The following is a 23,858-nucleotide window of genomic DNA, read 5'->3' as shown; positions in this document are numbered from 1 at the left end:
CATTCCTAGGAAAGAGTCTCCTAGGACTGTATCCACCTTTTCCAGCCCATCGGAGCACCTGAAAGCTGAACTAATTTATGCAGGAAAAGTAATCAATTGCCGAGCCGAGCAGTTCGTGACGAATCAAATTTACTGTAAGTTCGATCATCTCTATTGGCCACATGAACAGTGGTTATCCTAAATAGGCAGTCGCTTTTTATGAACAGGTTTATTAAAACCTGTGTAGATGGAGTGGTGTAGTTGCCCTTAGTAACCAATCAAATGGCTTCTTTCATTTTTAAAAAAGCCTCTGAAAAATGAAAGAATCAATTCAATTTGCTTCTATACGAATCTGCACCAATTTTGATAAATCTCTGGAGTCTTTTTGGGACCAAAAAGTGCTACCTATTAGATAAGGGACACCAAAGATATTGACTGTTTTGTAATTGACATTTAGCTATATCTCCACTCTTACAGATGTGCCTTTTGGAGGAGCCAAAGCTGGCGTGAAAATAAATACCAGAAATTACTCTGTAAGTGTTCTTTGTTTTTGTTGAGATATATATATTCATTTGAATATGAATATTTAATTTTGTTTTTCTTACTGTTTATGTGAAATAGGATGCAGAACTTGAAAAAATCACAAGAAGATTTACTATAGAACTTGCCAAGAAAGGATTTATTGGTAAGTTAAATGGGCACTGTCAGATAGAAAAACTCTGTATATGTTGTACAACTTGGCAAAACAATAGTTTTTCTAATATACTTCTTTAAAATAATTTTCACATTTTATTAAAGAAAACTGCCTTTGAAAAATCCCACCGTAGGGGTCCCCATACCTCCTGGGACACTGAGTCCCACAGCAGCATGAGCATGTCCAAGGGTCATGGACACAAGATGGCTGATTGACAAGACTGCAGTAGAAACACAGCCTGCAGCAACACTGCTTTAACAGTTTTACCAAACATGTGCCTCCAGCTTTTGCAAAACAACTCCGAGCATGCCTGTGGATATCTGGGCATGCTGGGAGTTATAGTTTTGTTAAAGTTGTAGGCAAACAGCTGAAGGCAACACTGCTGTAAAAAAAAGTTATCCAAACACTGTACCTCCAACTATTCCAAAACTACAAGTCCCAGCATTACAGGACTTCCTAAGGAATGACACACATGATTACATGAAGATGTAAGTTATACACTCGCCATATTGCCTTTGGTAGAAAACAGGCAATCTCCAATAATCATTGTGTGTGTTTGTGTACAGCATGAAACCAGAGAGGAAAGGGTTACAAAGCGGGGCTTCCAGGCTCCTAAGAGCAGTGAGTCAGCAAAATGAGGGGAGGAGTTAGCACAACATGTCCCATCCCTTTGAGACAACTGAAGACATTGAGCAGCTTTAATATGCTATATTTTTTTTTTTTTTTGTATGTGAAATATGGGTGATGGAGACATAAAATTATATGTACATGATCAGGTACTGAGTAACAGATCAGTTTTTTTTTTGTTAGATTGAACAGGTACGCTTTAATATACAAATCATTAAATCTAATACAAGTTCACTTTTAGGTGTAATTCAGGGAATTTTTTATTCTTCTATTGTGCCTGGGCTTCTGCAGTTAAGAAAATAAACATTGACTTCCTGTCACTCCCCTGGTGCTGCTGGTATCGCGGTCTTGTTCTCAGGTTCGGTCATCTTCCTGCTACTGGGGCCCGACACATCACACTGTCACTCAGGTAATTACTGGTCACAGCAATGTCCCGCCTCGGTTAGTGATAGGCTGAGAGACAGTGTAATGTATCTGGCTCCTGAAACCTGGAAAAAGACCGGCGCTAAAAACATTACACTGCCACCAGCCGAGGCAGGACATTGCTGTGGTTGCCAATTATCTGAGCAGCTTAAAAGCAGGAAAAAGAATGCATCAGAGGACAAGACAGAGATACCAGCAGCAGGAGGTAAGTCATTGTTTATTTAAATTGCAACCGCCCGGGAGAAGAAAACATTTCTCCGGAGTACACCTTTAGGGTATGTTCACACCACAGGATGTCCGCACAGAAAATCTCAGTGCAGACTGCTAGGACCGCATGGGAATGCGCCATCTCATAGACTGCAATGCATGCCACGCGGAGTCTGCAGAAAGAATGGACATGTCAATTCTTTCTGGAGTTTCCGTGCCAGAAATTCAGATGTGTACACAGTGCAGCAGAATCCCATTGAAATCAGTGGGACTCAGATGCTGAGGAATTACACTCGGAAATTCTCACATGTGAACATAGCCTAAAGGTCAGGGGGAGATTTATTAAAACCTGTGCATAGGATTACACGGCTGGATAACCTCTTTAACAACTACCTGGTCTTTTGCTATATAATTTATTTAAAGGAGAACTCCAGAACATAAAAATTCTCCCCCCATAGTGCCGGCAGTAAAAAATGAAAGATGTACATACCTTCCTCCGCTCCCCCGGGGCCTCCGATAACCGGCTCCGGTCTCCACCGTGATCCACTTCCTGGTTGCAGGTGGTCGGAGAGTCTTACTGAGCTCACCCAATCACCGGCTGCAGTGAAGTCCCGACTCGGACGACGATAGGCTGAGCAGCAGTGAGACGTTTCCGGCCCTGGCCGCAGGTGCCGGTGTAGTGAAGAATTTTGTGTCCTGAAGAGTTTTCACACTGCCGCTCAGCCTATCGCTGGCCGAGTCAGACTTCGCTGCGGCTGGTGATTGGCTGAGCACAGTATGATTCATCCGACCACCGGCAACCAGGAAGTGGATCGTGGCAGAGACCGGAGCTGGTAACTGGAGGCCCCGGGGGAACGGAGGAAGGTATGTACATCTGTATTTTTTTACTTCCGGCACTATGGGCGACAATTTTTATATTCCGGAGTTCTCCTTTAAAAAGTATACCTTAGTTCCAAACAGATGCTTAACAGCCATTTCTAGTAAATAATCATATTGGGGATCCTACATCTGTTTACATCCTATAAAACAATAGGCCACTCTATATAATAACTTTTATACCAAGAAAAACAGAGACAAAATGACCATTTGGAGTAAAATAATCTTTATTTTAGAAAACCATTTTTACAATCGCTTACAAATATCACAAATCACAAAGAATTGGTTTGGTGAGAGAATCTGCAATACTGTATAAAGTGCACACAGGACAGCCAAAGGCTGTCCGGGCATGCTGGGAGCAGTAGTTTCACAACAGCTGGAGGCCCCCTGGTAGAAAAACCCTGAACTAAGTGTAAAAGTAAAAAGGAAGAAAATAAAAAAACCTTTTGCTCACCTAATCCCGGTCCCTGCAGATGTCGTTCCCCTCCGTGCGCTCTGGTCACTGCTCTATTCATCTTACAGGACCTTTCCCTTTTCAGCCAATCACAGGCCGCAGTGGTGTAAAGCCTGTGATTGGCTGAAGGGGAAAGGGCTTGTTCTGCAGCAAATACACTAGGTTTGAAATCTGCCCGGCAACCCTAGTGTATTCTGCTGCAGGACAAGACAAGGTGAGAAGGGGGGGGGGATGAATGTGACATAGGGGGGAATGTGACATGGGGGGGGGTGTGACAGGGGGGAGGGGAATGTGACATGAAGGGGGGAGGAATGTGACAAGGGGGGGATGTGACAAGGGGGGGGGGGGGAATGTGACAAGGGGGGGGGGAATGTGATATGGGGGGGGATGTGACAAGGGAGGGGGAATGTGACGGGGGGGAGATGTGGAATTTCAATGCAAAAAATTGCACCGCTTTTGGTACAAATTTCCAGACGGAATCATACCGCTAGGGAGGTTAATAGAGCCAGTTTATTTAACTGTTGCACTTGCACTGGTCCAGATCGGGGAATAGTTTACATGTTACCCCTATAGAGCTAGGAAATAGTCATATACTGGACTGTCATAGCATAGCTCTTCCCCAATGTACAAACCTGATATGAGTTATACCGCATAAGCACCTTTCTCCTGTGTGCACTTTATCTAGTGTTGTGGATTCTCTCACCAAACCCCAATTTAAGATTTGATATTGGTAAGGGATTTTAAAGATGGTTTTCTATAATAAAGATTATTTTACCCCAAATGGTCATTTTGCATCTATAGTTTTTCTTGGTATAAAAATAAAGTATATGGTTTCTATACTGTAATATGTGCATTTTATGTAGGGCCTGGTATTGATGTTCCTGCCCCTGATATGAGTACTGGAGAAAGGGAGATGTCTTGGATTGCTGACACCTATGCTAACACAATTGGGCACACGGTGAGTGTTCAGTTTTTCCTTATCCTTCCTCTGATTTACCACTGTTCACTTTATTAACCCGTCTAGGACACAGGGCGTACAGGTATGTCCTGGTACTAAAGGACCCAGGGCGTACCTGTATGCTCGTGGGAATTCCTGGATGCCTGCTGCATGTCAGTGTCCGGCGGGGGGGGGGGGGGGGGGGGGTGTTAGGCGGTCCTGATTCAGATCTGAGGTCTGTGGCGATTACGGGTCTCCAATGACCCGGAAAATAAGGGGGATTGGGGCTGTCGAAGATGCTCCCGACGATCCCCCTGAAGGGATAGGAGTGAGGTGGACCCCTCCTATCCCTGCTATTGGTCGGTCAGAAGCAACCAACCAATAGCAGATTGGGGGGGTGGGGTTAAAGTTTGGTTCCCCCTGTTTTGCCCACCCACGGTAGTCCAGGCAGTACGGGGGAGCTGTGCTGGGACCGACGCCTGGTCACCTACTGGCGGCGGGCGGCGCCAGTGCGGGTGTACCCTAAAAACACTACTCGAACACAAAATAAAAGGGTAAAACACTGCATATACACCCCTTACACTGTCTTCTTTCGTACGGCAGTGTTTCCAAAACGGAGCCTCCAGCTGTTGCAAAGCAACAACTCCTAGCATTTCCGGACAGCCACTGACTGTCCAGGCATCCTAAGAGTTCAGCAACAGCTGGAGGCACCCTGTATGGAAATCACTGGCATAGAATATTATTGGTTGCGCAGACAATCGTAATGTTTGCATCAGAGTCCACTCCTATGCAAATCCCTAATTTAGACCTTAAATGCGTACGGCGCTCTCTCACTTCGGAGCCCTGCCATATTTCAAGGAAACAGTTTAGGGCCACATATGGGGTATTTCCGTACTCGGGAGCAATTGTTACATTTTGGGGGTCTTTCTCCTTTTACCCCTTATGAAAAAAGAGAAGTTGGGGTCTACACCAGCCTGTTAGTGTAAAAATAGTATGGTGTTGCCCCATACTTTGTTTTCACAGGAGATAAAAGGAAAAATTACCCCCAAAATTTGTAACACAATTTCTCCGGAGTACGGAAACACCCCATATGTGGACGCAAAATGCTCTGCGGCGTACAACAGGAGTGAGGGTGCACTATATAAAGTTGAGGCCTAAATTAGTGATTTGCACAGGGGTAGATGATTTTACAGCGGTTCTGACATAAACGCAAAAAAAAAATACCCACATGTGACTCCATTTTGGAAACTACACTCCTCACGGAACGTAACAAGGGGTATAGTGAGCCTTAACACCCAACAAGTGTTTGACAAATTTTTGTTAAAGTTGGATGGGAAAATGAAAAAAATTAATTTTCACTAAAATGCTGGTGTTACCCTAAATCTTTCATTTTCGCAAGGGAAAATAGGGAAAAAGCCCCTCAACATTTGTAACCCCATTTCTTCTGAGTAAGAACATACCCCATATGTGGATGTTTAGTGCTCTGCAGGCAAACTACAATGCTCAGAAGAGAAAAAGCGCCAATGGGCTTTTGGAGAGAAAATTTGTCCCGAATTGAAGGCCACGTGTTAACAATGCACCCCTCCCACATATGACCCCATTTTGGAAACTACACCCCTCACAGAATGTAATAAGGGGTACAGTGAGCATTTACGCCCCACAGGTGTCTGACAGATTTTTGGAACAGTGATCCGTGAAAATGAAAAATTTAATTTTTCATTTGCACAGCCCACTGTTCCCAAAGATCTGTCAAATGCCAGTTGGGTGTAAATGCTCACTGCACCCCAAATTCCTGTGAGGAGTGTAGTTTCCAAAATGGGGTCACATGTTGGGGGTTGGGGGTCCACTATTCTAGCACCATGGGGGCTTTGTAAACACACATGGCCCCGACTTGCATTCCAAACAAATTCTCTCTCCAAAAGCTCATTGGCACGCCTCCTCTTCTGAGCATTGTAGTGCGCCAGCAGAGCACTTTACATCAACATATGGGGTATTTCCATACTCGGGAGAGAGAGCCCCCCCCCCCCAAAATTTGTAACCCCATTTCCTCTATTACCTTGTAAATATGTAAAATTTGAGGAAAACTCCATTTTAGTGATAAAAAAAAAACTCCGAAAAGTCGTTTAACACCTGTGGATTATTAAGGCTCACTGTACACCTTGTTACTTTCCTTGAGGGGTGTAGCTTCCAAAATAGTATGCCATGTTTTTATTTATTTTTATGTCTTGCTGTGCATAGGGGTTTCCTAAATGCGACATGCCCCCCCCCAACAAACTTTTTCAGCAAAATTCACTCTCCAAAATCCCATTGTTGCTACTTCCCTTCTGAGCCCTCTAGTTCACCCACAGAGCACTTTACATCCACATATGAGATATTTCCTTGAGAAATTGGGTTACAAATTTTGGGGGGCTTTTTCTCCTAATACCCCTTCTAAAAATTCAAAAACTGGGTCCACAAGCACATGCAAGTGTAAAAAATGAAGATTTTGAATTCTCCTTCACTTTGCTGCTATTCCTGTGACTCCTAAAGGGTTAACACACTTTCTGAAAGTCATTTTGAATACTTTAAGGGGTGCAGTTTTTTAATGGGGTAATTTATGGGGTATTTCTAATATGAAGGCCCTTCAAATCCACTTCAAAACTGAACTGGTCCCTGAAAAATTACGATCTAGAAAATTTTGTGAAAAATGTGAAAATTGCTGCTGAACTTTGAAGCCCTCTGATGTCTTCCAAAAGTAAAAACATGTCAACTTTATGATGCAAATATAAAGTAGACATATTGTATATGTGAATCAATGTATAATTTATTTGGAATGTCTATTTTCCTTACAAGCAGAGAGCTTCAAAGTTAGAAAAAATGCTATTGTACAAATTTTTCATGACATTTTGGAAATTTTTACCAAAAAAAAGATGCAAGTAATGCCGAAAATTTACCACAAATATAAACTAGAATATGTCACAAAAAACTCTCTGAATGAAATTGATTAGGACAAGCATCCTAGAGTTAAAGTGACAGTAGTCAGATGTGCAAAAAATGCTCTGGCCTTTAAGGTCATAATGGGCTGTGTCCTTAAGGGGTTAACTAATCATTTACATCAATTTGTGTTGCTTTAAAGATGCAGTTATGGGGAATTTTTACTAAATTTCTTCTAATTCTTTAAGGATATCAATGCACATGCTTGTGTCACTGGCAAACCCATCAGCCAAGGTGGCATTCATGGACGTGTGTCTGCCACAGGACGAGGTGTCTTCCACGGGATTGAGAATTTCATCAATGAGGCATCGTACATGAGCCAGCTGGGAATGACCCCAGGTTTTGGTGACAAAACGTTTGTTATTCAGGTGACTATTTTTACTAAGAGTTTAGTTTCATTTCATAATATTATATGGACCTGTGCTTTTATACCCAGGCTTTATGATCATTGTACCTGTGTGTATTACTAGGATTTGATCCATCACATAGTCTTTCAGTGTTTATTTTTTTTTCTTCAGGAAACTAATCCCTAATGTATTTTTTACATTTAACAGGGATTTGGTAATGTAGGTCTACATTCTATGCGTTATCTTCATCGCTTTGGTGCCAAATGTGTTGGCATTGGTGAAATAGATGGAACTATCTGGAATCCAGATGGCATTGATCCTAAAGAGCTTGAAGACTACAAACTGGTTAGTTTCATCTTGTCATCGGTTATAGCCTATGTTTGGCTTAGTGTGTACTAACCTTTTTGCAACAATTGGTATGTTCATGTTCTAGCAGTTAGTACCTTCTATAGCTAGAACTAGAAGAACAGTGTTTTGTAGTTCAATATGTCATTAGAGGGGACGTGAGGGGAAATGATCTGCTTATGATCACAAAAAATGCTAAAGAAGTGGTCGACCATGACAGAATTCACACCAGCATATAACAGACCAAATATTGTCACAGATAAACAGTTTTTGGTCTTCTAAATCTTGAAGGCATGCAGTGGTATATGTTGGCAGTAGCCTGACATACCTGTGGAATAGAACCCAAATGTAATGTACACAGCCCCTACCAAAGTGAATTACCTACAGATGAGTTAGTCAGGTTAAAAGACCAGTCGCACACAAGCTTTCTGTAAAACCTTCCACCTTTAACAGGGCTTAAAAATGTTGCCACAAGGTGGCATTGTGCTTTTGTTGCCTAAAGCAACCAAAGCTAGAAAACACTGTTCCTTCAACCCCTGAAAAGGCCTGGGCAGTAAGTCAGGTTTTTGGTTAGTTACAAATATCTTTAACAACCCCCTTTCAAAAAAAATACAGGTAATCTGGCATTTATGTGTTGGTCAAGCTACTGAAAAAAGTTGTCATTTGCTTATGTCACCGGGGTAAGGTTCAGGCTTGTAGTTTTCAATAGTTTAATACTGTATAACTTTCTGATTAATGAGTAACCATGTACATGCTGGGTTCAGCCCTCTAGAGTAGGTGCTTTTCTATATATTTAGTAGTAAATACATTTTTTTTATTGCTTTATTGACTTTAACAGCAACATGGAACAATTGTTGGGTTCCCCAAGGCCCAGGCATATGATGGAAACATTCTAGAAGCGGACTGTGACATCCTTATCCCAGCAGCCAGTGAGAAGCAGCTAACAAAGTCTAATGCACACAGAATTAAAGCAAAGGTACAGTAAAGCCATTACATTTTATGACATGTAATAGTGTAGATCTGAATTTATAAAAAAAAACCTTTTTTTCTTCTTTCTGTTGTCATTAGATTATTGCAGAGGGAGCTAATGGACCTACAACTCCTGAAGCTGATAAAATATTCCTTGAGAGAAATATCATGGTTATTCCAGTAAGTATTTGAGGGTACACTTCCACGATGGCCCCTCTGATCATACAGTCCTGTTTTAACTACTAACTACACCTTTATATTAAAATAGATGGCACTATGTACCACAGCAGGTACAAAGAACATGATTGCTACTAAAGTTTGGAGCATACATCTTTCCTTAACCCCTTAAGGACTAAAAAATCCACAGCGAAACGGAAAAAAAATTGTCAAAATTGAAGAAAAAATTTCATTTTGTAACTTTTGGGGGCTTCTGTTTCTACGCAGTTCATTTTTCGGTAAATATGACACCTTCTCTTTATTCTGTAGGTCCATACGGTTAAAATTATACCCTACTTATATAGGTTTGATTTTGTCGTACTTGTAAAAAAAATCATAACTGCATGCAGGAAAATTTATACGTTTAAAATTGTCATCTTCTGACCCCTATAACTTTATTTTTCCACATACGGGCTGGTATGAGGGCTAATTTTTTGCGCCGTGTTCTGAAGTTTTTATCGGTACCATTTTTGCATTGATTGGACTTTTTGATTGGTTTTATTCATTTTTTTTTTTTATGATATAAAGTGATCAAAAATACCATTTTGGATCTGGAATTTTTTTGCGCATACGCCACTTACAGTGCGGTTTAATTAACGATATATTGTTATTTCGGACATTAACACACATGCGATACCACATATGTTTATTTTTATTTACAGTTTTTTATGGGAAAAGGGGGTGGTTCAAACTTAAATGACCTTTTTATAAAAAAATACTTTTTTATTTATTTATTTTTTTGCAGTGTTATAGCTCCCATAGGGAGCTAGAACACTGCACACACTGATCTTTTACCCTGATCCCTGAAAAGCCATAGCTTTGCATGGATCAGCGTAATAGGGGGTTGATTGCTCAAGCCTGTAGCTCAGGCTTGGAGCATCAAACGCCGATCGGACGCGATGGAGCAAGGTAAGGGGTCCTCCGCTCGCATCCTAGCTGATCGGGACATTGCGATTTTATCGCGATAGTCCCGATCAGCCGGGAAGCTTTTACTTTCGTTTTCAACGCGGCGATCAAAGTTGAAGGCTGAAGGGTTAATAGTGCGCGGCACAACGTTATCATTAGCAGCCAGGACCGACCCCGGTGTGATGCGGGGTCACGGCGAGACCCCGTTTTAAACACTGGGCGCAGAGTGTACAGGTATGCCCTGCGTCCTTAAGAGGTTGAAGGCTATGGACACCTTTGCATGCACTTTTTTTTTGTTTTAATAATGTTATACAACACAAAAATTGATGGGCATTGCTAATGAATTCACTGTGTGTGCAGACACAGTTGTCAAAGTTAGACAATGCAAAAGAAAAGAAAAAGCTGACAACCTAAGTGAATTCACAGCAACCACTGTGATTATAATGAAAGAAATCAAGTTTTTATTGAAAAACAGAAAAAGAGGGGTACAGACACAATTAAAACCATTTAAATCACACAAAAATATACATAGTCTAGGAATATAATCCTATCTCTATACCCTGACTCATGCCAATAAGCAAATAAGGTGAAACTATTGAATACGTGTATATATAAGCAACCATATATGCACGTCAGAACCTCAAACTATAGCAGCAATTAATATGAGACCTGAATCCCTATATAAAGTGCCTAGTGCACCCAATCTGATAACATGTAAACATAGGACAAAAAAGTGCTAGTGATAAGTGCCTGTGTGAAAAACACCTATAAATGTCCACAAAAAATATATGCATAAAGTTCCCTAGTGGCCCCCCAAGATAAAGAGGTACGGTAATAAGCCATGAAAACCATGTAATAAATGTGGGCTCTGGCTGCAAAGAGTAAGAACTACAAAGGTAAGCAATGAGACATAAGGACATTTTCACCCAGTCAGGGGACCGGCTTGCTCCACGCGTTCCGCCACCCGAGCGGTGGCTTCCTCAGGAGTGACCACATACTCTACTCCCCCCCCCCCCAATGCCTTAAATATACTGATAGAAATAGCAAATCATTTACACCTGTAAAGGTCTGACAATTACCTGCCGCTCAGTAGATCCAACATGGCTCCTGTACACTCTCCCCATGCAGCACACCATGGGGCAATCGTAGTGTGTTGGAAGCTGCCGGAAGTGTGTAATTAATAATGGTATAAACATTTTTTCCTTAGCTGCTCTGTCCTGTTTACAGTGAAATTGGTCATACTGTCTGACGGCTCAGCCTTCAACCCCGCTCTCCTGAATGATTGTCTAAAGCGGTAGTATCACTGTTAGGAATTCAAATGATAAACACTATGGGGGACATTTATCAATGTTTGCTTATGTATTCCTTTTTTTAGTTTTTTCTCACAATTTTTTTTTTTTTTTTGCTTATGTGCGACTTATTTATCAACTGCTTTCAGCCTATTGATAAATTTCATTCACTTAAGCACTTTTTCTTTTTTTTATGCTTTGGTTGTGGCTTTTTCTGCTCCATGTCTGAGCTGGAGTAAATTTAGTAGTTTTTTTTCATGCAATGCGACTTTTTTTTGCGACTTTCGCACTTGATAAATCTGACCACTGCAAGTCAAAAATCACTTTTTGCTTTGGTAAGCAAGATTTTTATTTTTTGCTTAGGACACTGAACTTGCAAAACGTCGCAGAAAAAAGAGAGTAGTCGCACGTGCAACTTTTTTTGCGACAATTTTAAGCAAAAAAACTACTAAATGCTTTGATAAATGTCCCCCTATTTGGATAAAAGTATTGGAGCACTTACACCTTATCGGAGCTTTTAGGACATTCCATTCTAAAGCCATAAGCAGTAATATGGCGTTGATCTCTTTGCCGTTATAACAGCTTCAAATTCTTTGGTAAGAATTTCTACAGGATTTTGGAGTTTCTGAGATTAAGCCAGTTATCTAGAACAGCATTTGTGAGGTCAGATACAGATGTTGGAAGAGAAGTCATGGCTTGCAATTTCTGGTCTAGTTCATCCCAAAGATGTTTAGTGGGGTTGAGGTCAGGCCAGTCAACTTCTTCCAAACCATACTCTCCCATTTATGCCTCTTATGGTCCATATTTCGTGAATTGGGGCACAGTAATGCAGTTGCACAATGCCAGGTAACCTCATCCTGGCATTGGGCAAACCCAGACTTCTCCACAAGATAAAGCCAGATAAAGAGGCATGGTTCCTCACTTCTCTGCTGGGTTTCTACTGCTCCAAAGATACATTTGATAATGAAGGTAGAGCCAAATACTTTTCTCAATAACTTGCATCTTCCCAGTAGCAGCAGTTTAGAGCAAAGGTCTATGTCATCCTTCAACCAATAAAGGACTCTAATATGATTTAATGTCCTGGTAAACAGTAACTCAATTTGTCTGCAAAGCGGTCTCATCTCAAGCGGTGTTCAATACCTTTAATAGGGATTACTGCACGGTGAGACGCTGTGCCTTTTATGCACTGTTAGACATCCATTTAAACAAATTTCATTCCTGCAATGTGAAAACAGGAATTTTATTTCAGAAAGAAATGTTAGCAAATTTTTTTTTTTTTTTTTTTTTACTAAAATATTTCTAAGATTAGCCCTTTAGACGCCATGATCAAAATTGATTGCGGTGTCTAAAAGTCCCGAGATGTACTTCCGGTTAGCTCGGGGATGCTGATCGGGATCACCGCGGTGAAATCGCGGTGTCACGATCAGCTGTGAGGATGGCCGGAGCTCCCTTACCTTGCTTAGTGCATCTGATCGTCGCTCCTTTACTGCTGCCAGCCATGGCAGGCATTAGTAAAGGAGCGCCGATAACTGCTATGCTATGGCATAACATTGATCAGTGTGTGCAATCTACAGATTACATGTAATAGTCCCCTATGGGGACTTAAAGCGCAAATGAGTTCATGAGGTTTGGGGCATATAACATAACCACAGTGTGTATGGTGTGTAAAATGTGTCTGCAGCCTTGCTTTTATCCCTCTTATTATGGCTTTTCTTAGCTCAAAAAACACTTTTATATGCAGCCACTGACAGTCGCATAGGCGTGGCCAGGGTTTGCTATCACCTGTACACTAACGCTGGGACCGCTGTGTGATTAACACACAGGTCCCAGTGCATGCACCTCTTATCTTTCATATGTAAGCGCTGACCGACATTACTTTACGGAGCGAGCGCTCTGTCTGACACCTCCGTGCGCCCGGGCAATACTAGAGGCAGAGACTGAGTGCTCTCTGCCTCTAATGAATGCTGAAGTGCCCAGTGCATCTCCCGCATCAGGGAATTAAGAGGAGAAGACGCATAGAGGCGTCAGACGGTCGGCACTTACATATGAAAGATAAGGGGTGAATGCACAGGGACCTGTGTGTCAATCACACAGCGGTCCCAGCGTTGGTGTTCAGGGGCGGCCGTGGGGCATAGCGAACCCCTGGCCACGCCTATCCGACTGTCAGTGGCTACATAGAAGTGTTTTTTGACCTAAGAAAAGCCGTATTAAGAGGGATAAAAGCAAGGCTGCAGACGTATTATACACACACTGGTTATGTTATATGCCCCAAACCTCATGATAGTTGCACTTTAAAAAGTGGGGAAAAAAAATTGTAAAAAGTAATAAATGGGAATGAACTCCTCAAAAAATAAAAATAAAAAAAAAAGTCGAATCAACCCACTTTTAAAAAAAAAAAATAAAAAAAAAATTATTTAAAAAAGCACTCTCTTATAAAAACAAAACACCCCTTTTTTCCCCATTAACGTCTTAAGGACGTAGGGCGTACGGTCAATCCTGGTATTTAAAACAGGGTCACGCCGCGACCCCGTGTCATACTGGGTCGGTCCCGTCGGCTAATGATAGCCGGGACCCTGGGCTAATAGCGTGCGGCACCGATTGTTGTGCTGCGTGCTATTAACCCTTTAGACGCGGCGATCAAAGTTGATTGCCGCATCTAAAAGAAAGTGAAAGCTTCCTGGCAGTTCAGTCGGGCTGATCGGGACATCGCGATAAAATCGCAATGTGCCGATCAGCTAGCGCGTGAGCGGAGGTCCCCTTACCTTGCTCCATCATGTCAGATCGGCATTTGATTGCTCCAAGCCTGAGATACAGGCTTGAGCAATCGACCGCCTAGAACACTGATCCATGCAAAGCTATGGCTTTGCAGGAATCGGTGTAAAAGATCAGTGTGTGCGGTGTTATAGCCCCCTATGGGAGCTATAACACCGCAAAAAAAAGTTAATAAAGGTGATTTAACCCCTTCCCTAATAAGTTTGAATCACCCCCCTTTTCCCATAAAAAAAAATAAAGTGTAAAAAAATGTGGTATTGCCACGTGCGGAAATGTCCGAATTATAAAAAAAATTGTTAATTAAACCGCACAGTCAATAGCGTACGTGCAAAAAAAAATTCCATAGTCCAAAATAGCGTATTTTTTTTGGTCACTTTTTAGATCATGAAAAAATTAATAAACGATCGAAAAGTCCGATCAATGCAAAAAATGGTACAGAGATTACGGCTCCAAAAATGAGCCGTCATACCGGCCCATACACGGAAAAATAAGTTTTTGGGTCAGAAGATGAGAATTTGTAACGTACACATTTTCCTACATGTAGTTTTTTTTCAGAAGTACGACCAAATCAAACCTATATAAGTAGGATATCATTCTAACCATATGGACCTACAGAATAAAGATAAGGTGTACTTTTTACAGAAAAATGCACTGCGTAGAAACGGAAGCCCCCAAAATTTACAAAATGGCATTTTTTTCTTCAATTTTGTCGCACAATAAAAAAGATTTCCGTTTCGCAGTGGATTTTTTTGGGTAAAATGACTCACTGCAAAGTAGAATTTGTGGCGCAAAAAATAAGCCATCATATGGAATTTTATGTGCAAAATTGAAAGAGTTAAAATTTTTAGAAGGTGATGAGGAAAAAAATGAAAATTCGAAAACTGAAAAACCCTGCGTCCTTAAGGGGTTAAAAGTCCATTCACACGGGCGGATCAACAGCGTATTTTGACCGCTTCATGCTGCCTTTAGATGTGCCTGCTCGGAGCGGCAATACACCGCTACGAGCAGACACACTGAAGCGATGTGAGAGTATGCACGATGTACTCGCACACATTGTGGCTGCTCCATGAGTTAGGTTGAGAGCGTCCGCAATGTGTGAGTATACTTCGCATGCGCACTGCAACTTGCACATCGCAGTGTTTCTGCTCATAGCGGTGTATTGCAGTCCATTCACCGCAGTCATAGCTGTCCTTCAGCAGCAGATCCGCAACGTAAAATACGCTGTGAATCCGCCTGTGTGAACGTTCCCTTAAGGAACAAAAAAAAAACCCTGTCACATGACGCTGAAAAAAGTATCTGTACTTGGTCTTAAAAAAATAAATAAATGGTATCTGGACATGCAATGAATTCAGAGATGTCCATAGCCTTTTATTGGGAGATTGTGAAATTAATTTGCGATACCCTAAAGTGCCATTTGCTTTAAGCATAAAGTGCAGTGTTCTCGATAAATGGCAACAATATATCATGGCAGTGTGTATGAAGGTAAACAAAATTTTAAAATGAATAATCAGCCATGCTGTGTGATTGTGGTACCTGTTGGGTAACCCAAATATTACACTAACATTTGATAAGGTGGGGTCCTCCTGAGTCCAACCACCGCTGCTGCCCAACCCCCCCCCCCCCCCCCCCCCAAAGACCACCGCCGCCCGCTTCTCTCCCCCTTCCGGTCCTGAGTCCATCCACCGCCGCTGCCCCATTGCCTCCCCCTTCCCCGGTTTAATAATTACCTGTTCCCGGGGTCCGCGCTACTTCGGGCTCCGACAGCGTCCTGAGCTGTCACTGTGCGCACTGACTGTGACGTTGCGTTGAGGACGTCAGTCGTCATTGCGCAGCGCACAGCAATAGTGCAGGATGCCGCAGGAGCCAGAAGTAGCGCGGACCCCGGGAACAGGTAATAATAAAAGCGGGGATGGGGGAGGCAATGGGGCAGCAGCGGTCTCTGGGCAGGGGTGCGGTTTGGGGGGGGGCGGGCTTTATCGGCAAGGTAATTGGCGATACCGATAACTTTCAAAATCGGGAATTATCGGCTGAACAGATAATCAGTTGATCCCTACCTTAAAGTTGCGTGCCACGGCGCTGGAAATTATTAATAAAGGACATCTGTACTGATTAATTTTACATATTCCTGTGCCGCAAAAATAAACAAAATTAAACTTTGACTCGCCTTCCTATGTTCCCCCGTTGCTCCAGTATCTGCCTCCCTGTTCTCCACTGCAATCTTCACGCTGCTTCCTGGGGACGGGAACGTCACAGAGCAGTCAGCGTATCACCGGCCACAGCGATGTCCCGCCTCGGCCAGGGATAGGCAGAGCGCACTGTCATGTAAGATGCTGGACAGCTCCTTACATGACATGATAGGCTGAGCGCACTGTATTGTAAGGATCCGGCCGGCTCCTTACATAACTGCGCTCAGCCTATCACCGGCTCGAGGCGGGACATCGCTGTGGCGGATGATAAGCTGACAGCTCTGTTACGTATCTGTATGTGTACAGATATGTTTCACCGTAGATTTGTTGGTAACGAGTCATGTAATTACAAAGTACAATTGGTGACACAAAACAACAAACCCTTATGTGGGTCTGTAGGTGGAAAATTAAAAGCGTTGTGGCTATTAGGGCTTGTTCACACAGCCTTCTGCTGTGCATGTATTTTTTCTCCCGTCAAAAATAACGGAATAGAAACGGATATTAAAAATTTAACATTGAAGTCTATGGCAAACGAATGAGCATATAATGTCATCCGTTTGCACAGTTTTTAATTTTTCAACCGTTACTTCTGAGCATGATCAGGAGTGAAATCAGCAAACTCTTGCTGTGCTGTGGGATTACTACTACTCCCATCATGGAACAGACTTGTTTCTTTGATGGGAGGAGTAGTTTCCAGGTTGTGGGAGTCTGGGGAGGCTAGATTAATGCTTTTACTACTACCCCCATCATGAAACTGTCTGTTCCATGTTGGTGGTAGTAGTCCAGGGGCTGAGGGACGTCTGAGACCCCATGCAATCAAAAGTTGTTAACCAGGGGAGTGGGCGGCATGGTCCGCAACCCTGCGATGTATCGTGTGTGTGTTTTTACTTTCATTTTGAAATACCCCGTGGGGAGCCCTCAATGGCCCCTGCACATTTTTTTAGGTTATTATTACGAGGATTGTAATGTTGCACTGCACTGGATTCCCCATTTGCCCTGATGCACTGCAGGAGGGCAAGATCTATAGGTAGCACAGCAGTGGGCTATATGCATAGCTAGCGCAATGGGGGGACCAGACATATAGCGCTATATGTATAATTCCCCCCCCGCTACGCTAGCTATGTATAATGGCCACCGCTGCACCAGCGATGTATAATGCCCCCGCTGCGCTTACATAGGTTCCCCCCCCCCCAGCGAGCTCATACATAAATCCCTTGCAGCGCGATCTGTGAATAGTATACTATCAGCAGCATATCTGCTTGCCGGCCTGCAGCATGATGTGCTGCTGATAGTATACTATTCACAGATATCACTGTGAGGGACAGGTGTATAGAAGCGCTGCAGGGGGACAGTTAGATATCACTATATATCTGTCCCCCTGCAGAGCTTCTATGCACATATGTCCCTCACAGTGATATCTGTGAATAGTATACTATCAGCAGCACATCATGCTGCTGGCCTGGAAAGGCAGCGCAATGCCGCCCGCTTCCCGGCCAGCAGATGTGCTGCTGATAGTATACTATTCAGATAGAGCTGCAAGGGATTTATGTATGCGCTCGCCGGGGGGGCATTATACATAGCTAGCGCAGCGGGGGGCATTATACATGGCTAGCGCAGCGGGGGGCATTGTACATATAGTGCTATATGTTTGGCCCCTACTGCGCTAGCTATGTATATTGCCTACTGCGGCGCTACCTATAGATCTTGCCCTCCTGCAGTGCACAAGGGAAGCCAGGGAACGCAGCGCAATGCTTCCCCGGCTGCCAGTGTAGTGCAACATTACAATCCTCGCTAATGACTTTAAAAACCCAGCTGAGGGTATTTAAAAATGAAAGTAAAACACTCACATGATCTACATCGCAGGGTTGCGGACCATGCCACCTGCTCCCCTGGTTAATAACTTTTGATCACATTGGGTCTCAATGTGCCCCTGTACTACAACCCCCATCATGGAACAGACTTTGTTCCATGATGGGGGTAGTAGTACACGCACTAATTTAGCCGCCTGAAGACTCCCGCAGCCAGGGAACTACTACTCCCATCATGAAAAGTATGTTCCATGATGGGAGTAGTAGTAGTCCTGGCTGCAGGAGTCCGTAGACAGCTGATACGAACGGATGAAAAACTGATGCAAACGGGTGCCACTAAATAGCATCCCTTTGCATCAGTTTGCACCCGTTAATAGAATGGTCCGTTTAGGAGGCAGTAACGGACAAAATCTAGACGGAGGACAACAGCCGTGTGGACCTAGCCTAGAATGCGAGGAGGAAAAAAAGGGTGTAAAAATGAAATCACTGCGTCTTTAAGGGGTTAATCTTTCAAAGTTTAAAATTGTTGCCTTGTCTAGGTAATCTGCATAGTACCATAATGAAATAAACAGGCGAGCACCAGCTCATGACACAAATTATTTTTTTTTTCAATAGGACTTGTATTTGAATGCTGGTGGTGTTACAGTGTCTTACTTTGAGTGGCTGAAAAATCTTAACCATGTAAGCTATGGAAGGCTTACCTTCAAGTATGAGCGGGACTCCAACTACCACTTGCTTAGTATGTATTTGCTTCCTTTTTGTAGTAAAACAGCATTCAGGAGTATTCTAAATAGCAAACACATTTAACACATTTTTTTTTTGTTAATATTTAATTTTCAGTGTCAGTACAGGAAAGTTTGGAGAGAAAGTTTGGAAAACATGGTGGATCTATTCCTGTGGTGCCTACTGCGGAGTTCCAGGCTAGAATATCTGTAAGTGTTTCTTTTACATAGACATTGTACAGGAAGCCTCTGCTTTGTATGTTCTGGTGGTGCTTGGGTTATTGTAGTGTAGCATAAGTTACCCGGCGACTCCAATATGCAATGAACGGTGCAGGGCTTCCTTTCACATTCACTGTATACTGCAGGGTGCTGATCAGCGATTGATAGTTTAGCTTTTGGATAGACCAATAAAGTCCCAGAAAATCTATTTAACGTTCAACGAGCCCAATTTTCTGTGAATATCTTGCACAGCATTCATATTAATGTTCTAGTCCTAGCTTATTCATCCATCACATGTTTGTTTTTGTTGGCTTTGATATTTATGTGCTGTACTTCTTGCCCTCATTGTTTTGAAATCATAGAAGGCAATACAAATGTAAAGCTTGATAGAGAAAATGTTTTGGTTTTAGTTGCAATAGTTAACTTATGTAGGTTTTTTGTTTAGCATTGCTTAAAGTTTTATAGGTACAATAGAAATAGAAAGTCTAAGACTAATTTGAAAAGTCAACTTAGAATTAAATGCAGTCTTTTCCTTTCAGGGTGCTTCTGAAAAAGATATTGTCCACTCTGGCCTGGCATATACTATGGAACGATCAGCAAGAGTAAGTTGAAATAGTTATTTAGCTTCCTCTATCTACAATTCACTCTGGTTAAGACAACAAGGAGGTCTTCAACCCTGATTGACAAATCTCCCTGTACCTTTTGCTGCTATTTTATCCCCGGGTAGGTACTCGGGATAAATTCTGCACCTTTTCTGCTATAAGTGTACGTAGCCTTACAAGTAAGGTTGACCCTTCATGTTTATGCAGTCTTGTGCCGCAAAAAAAAAAAAAAACTTTGACATTACTGTGTAATGCTTGACTTGGCTTATTCTCTAAAACATGTTAAAATATAAAATGTATTTTTACTTTTTTACAGCAAATCATGCGTACTGCAATGAAGTACAACCTTGGTTTGGACCTGAGAACTGCTGCCTATGTAAATGCCATTGAGAAAGTGTTCAAGGTGTACAATGAGGCTGGCCTGACCTTCACATAAACAAGGAAGCCAGTTGGATTGTCCTTTCACCCTCCATATCAGAAAGATATATCACGCATAAGTTTACATATAACCATAAGACTTCATTTGTTTTCCTCCTCATAGAGGATCCTACTTCTGAATGCTTCCGTCCATTATTTTATTATTATTTTTTTTTTTTGTGAGACTTACATCACTGGTGTAGACATAAAACATGACCCTTGAAAAAAATCTTGAAGACCCTTAATAATACTGCCATAGTCAGTAGTTTTAGGGTTTCATTGCATTCTTTAACATTATTGGGACTTATAGGGGACATCACCACAAACTTCTTACTTCAACTGTTAAGTTTCTTTTATAGCCATTACAAATTGGGTTCAGTTAGCCATTTAATACATTTTAATTTTGCCAGGGCATTGTGTTTTAGTATCTGTGACAAAGAGTCTGTACCAAGTAGGACTGCATGTGTGGATCATTCAGTTTCTGCAAAAGCCTTTAACACAGTGCCCTTTTTAAGAAGAGTGGGAAAGGCCCTGGTTGGAGTTTTTCAGGGGAGTCTTTTAATGACTTATTTGCACATTAATCTCTGCTGGCCTCCTTTTAACCTCTTGCTGCTGAAATAGATTTTTTTTTTTTTTTTTTTTTTTTGTAAGTATGTTGCTATTGGGATTATTTCCTGTATATAGTCACTTACAGAAAAAACAACACTTTTTTTTATTTTATTTTTTTCTCTTTGCTTTTTACTTTACACCATTCTGTCTGCCCTTGGTTCATCTTGTTCCTGTTGTCATACACATTATTTCAGGACTGTCTAACAGTTTGAAGCTTTTATATTGCCATTTACCATGGTTAATGAAATTCTTTTTTTTTTTCTTTTTTTTTGCACTGAGCGGTCTTGTATTGCAGAAGTAGCAGTTAATAGCGATTGTTCTTACTCTTCAGTTGGTCTCTAGATCCATATGTCGAAGTATGAAACTTTATTTCTCCAAATATTTTTTAAGCATTCAAGGGCCTTGCATTAACCTGAAGGTTTTTATGAAAAACTGCCATTGTAGTCCCAAAGATATTTGTCACAGACTATAGAACTTTGTAACCGCATGACAGATGATCAAATACTATATTAAAAGTTCTCCTTTACAAAAAGTGTTTTGATTTGTTTTTCATTGACGTCAGTAAAATTGTTAAAACTTTTAAATAAATCAAAGTCTGGAGCTACGTGAAGATCTTTTACATCCATCAACCTGTGGAGCAGCGCCATTTCTCTGGTCATCCCTGGGCCTGTGTTTAGATCACCTCATGCTGCATTTTTTCAGCTGATGATTCGAGCACACAGAGGCCCTGGGGTGGACTGGATCACTGGTACTGGACTCTGCGTGGTGACTGTAGTGTATTTTATATTACACTACTAGTAGGCTATTATGTTAATGTCTAAATTTATGTCCTGGACTTTGTTGGAAATGCAACCGAACTTGTGCTAAAAAAAAACCAGTTTGGCGCAGTTTAACCCTTTAAGGACCGGGGTTTTTTCCGTTTTTGCATTTTCGTTTTTTGCTCCTTGCCTTTAAAAAATCATAACTCTTTCAAATTTGCACCTAAAAATCCATATGATGGCTTATTTTTTGCGCCACCAATTCTACTTTGTAATGACGTCAGTCATTTTGGCCAAAAATCTACGGTGAAGCGGGAAAAAAAATCATTGTGCGACAAAATTGAAAAAAAAAAACATTGTTTTGTAACTTTTGGGGGCTTCCGTTTCTACGTAGTACGTTTTTCGGTAAAAATGACACCTCATATTTATTCTGTAGGTTCATACGATTAAAATGATACCCTACATGTATAGGTTTGATTTTGTCGGACTTCTGGAAAAAATCATAACTACATGCAGGAAAATTAATACGTTTAAAATTGTCATCTTCTGACCCCTATAACTTTTTTATTTTTCAGTGTATGGGGCGGTATGAGGGCTCATTTTTTGCGCCGTGATCTGAAGTTTTTAACGGTACCATTTTTGCATTGATAGGACTTATTGATAGCTTTTTATTCATTTTTAAATGATATAAAAAGTGACCAAAAATGCACTATTTTGGACTTTGGAATTTTTTTGCGCGCACGCCATTGACCGAGCGGTTTAATTAATTATATATTTTTTATAATTCGGACATTTCCGCATTATATATGTTTGTTTTTATTTTTATTTACACTGTTTTTTTTTATTGGAAAAGGGGGGTGATTCAAACTTTTAATAGGGGAGGAGTTAAATGATCTTTATTCACTTTTTTTTTCACTTTTTTTTTTGCAGTGTTATAGGTCCCATAGGGACCTATAACACTGCACATACTGATCTTCTATGTTGATCACTGGTTTCTCATAAGAAACCAGTGATCAACGATTCTGCCGCATGACTGCTCATGCCTGGATCTCAGGCACTGAGCAGTCATTCGGCGATCGGACAGCGAGGAGGCAGGAAGGGGCCCTCCCGCTGTCCTGTCAGCTGTTCGGGATGCCGCGATTAGCCGCGGCTATCCCGAACAGCCCGACTGAGCTAGCCGGGAACTTTCACTTTTAGCCGCGCGGCTCAGCTCTGAGCGCACAGCTAAAGGGTTAATAGCGCGTGGCGCCGCGCACTATTGGAGGCAGGTCCCGGCTTCACTATGACGCCGGGCCCGCCATGATATGACGCGGGGTTACTGTGTAACCCCGCATTATATCAGAAGAGCAGGACCAAGGACGTACCGATACGCCCTTGGTCCTTAAGGGGTTAAGCCAACTTATTAGAGACTAGACTAGCATGGAACTGTGCTAGTGCTGGTAACTCATCATGTAATGTACTGAGCTGGCTTATAATAGAAAAACAACCAATTACTTCCAAAAATAGCTCCACACCTGTCCTCAGGTTTTGTGTGTTATTACAATTTTCTCAATTCACTTCAATGGAACAGAGTTTTCTTTCCCTAATTTTGGATAACTCCTTTTAATATAAATATGGTCCAAGGTAAACTAACCACTTAAGAACAAAGCCCATTTTGACCTTAACCCCTTAAGGACCCGGGGAACTGGCAGTAATCAAGAAAACCAATTATCACTTACCTCATCCAAACTCACCCTTGAAGAATAGTACAGAATACCAGAAACCACATAATAACATACCTTCCGTGTTTAGGTGCCAGGGGTGTACCAAAGCCTGTGTAACATCTGTTCGACTGGCTGTAAATGTTGCGTACTCATGCCTCATACTTTTGATAAAGCCACTGACTAATGGCGAAACGTTAAGGAGAGGTTCTCATGTTTTAATTCACGCTGTGCATTTGTTTAATTCCGCTGCCTAACTGCAGCAGGCAGCGGGAGATATTGAAATTATTGTGTAGTCTGTACGCAGACACTATCTCAATTGACAAGAATTCATTGTTCACAGCGTTAATACTTTTAAAGCACCACTGCCATCTAGTGGCTAATATGCACAACACTCTTTTGTTTTTTAATAGTGTGATTAAGGGTGCATTCCCACATGGCGTATTTTGCTGCGTATTTGGTGCTGCGTATTTTCCTACCCATTGACTTCAACAGGGAAAATAAAATACGCAGCAGCAAATACGCCGTGTGGGAACGTACCCTTAAAGTTATATTTTATTAAAGAGGGGTTCTTTAGTCAGGGTTTATTCCCTGAGGGGATTTATTTCCCTAGTGGATTTGTTTATATTAGTTGGCCCAGAGCCCCTGGGATTTTTTGTGTAGATCGTCTATAACAAAACTTCCAAAGATCCCTTAATTTTAAGTAAAGCATCAAACCTCAATTATTCCAACCTGAAGCAGCAACTCTCATCTATGGTACCACCTAAACACCGAAATCCTCTAAAGCGAATAGTATGAATTATGAACCTACGCACATTCTACG

General features: G+C 41.8%; 1 protein-coding gene across 1 annotated transcript in view; it reads left to right on the top strand.

Moving 5' to 3' along the window:
* The window catches only part of LOC130282529 (glutamate dehydrogenase, mitochondrial), a 32,835-nt gene extending 12,682 nt beyond the window's left edge, over positions 1 to 20,153 (top strand). The window contains exons 3-13 of the mRNA XM_056530825.1: positions 457 to 512; positions 601 to 664; positions 4,124 to 4,218; positions 7,359 to 7,538; positions 7,725 to 7,862; positions 8,701 to 8,838; positions 8,931 to 9,011; positions 18,624 to 18,747; positions 18,849 to 18,940; positions 19,489 to 19,551; positions 19,868 to 20,153. Coding sequence (XP_056386800.1) covers positions 457 to 512; positions 601 to 664; positions 4,124 to 4,218; positions 7,359 to 7,538; positions 7,725 to 7,862; positions 8,701 to 8,838; positions 8,931 to 9,011; positions 18,624 to 18,747; positions 18,849 to 18,940; positions 19,489 to 19,551; positions 19,868 to 19,987 — 1,151 coding nt within the window. The 3' untranslated portion in view covers positions 19,988 to 20,153. The remainder of the gene's footprint in view (positions 1 to 456; positions 513 to 600; positions 665 to 4,123; positions 4,219 to 7,358; positions 7,539 to 7,724; positions 7,863 to 8,700; positions 8,839 to 8,930; positions 9,012 to 18,623; positions 18,748 to 18,848; positions 18,941 to 19,488; positions 19,552 to 19,867) is intronic.
* The last annotated feature ends 3,705 nt before the right edge of the window (positions 20,154 to 23,858 follow it).

The sequence above is a fragment of the Hyla sarda genome, chromosome 7 (genome assembly GCF_029499605.1).
Source record: "Hyla sarda isolate aHylSar1 chromosome 7, aHylSar1.hap1, whole genome shotgun sequence".
In the NCBI taxonomy this organism is placed as follows: Eukaryota; Metazoa; Chordata; class Amphibia; order Anura; family Hylidae; genus Hyla; species Hyla sarda.
Note: the sequence above shows the minus strand (reverse complement) of the source record. Positions and strands in the feature narration are given on the sequence as shown.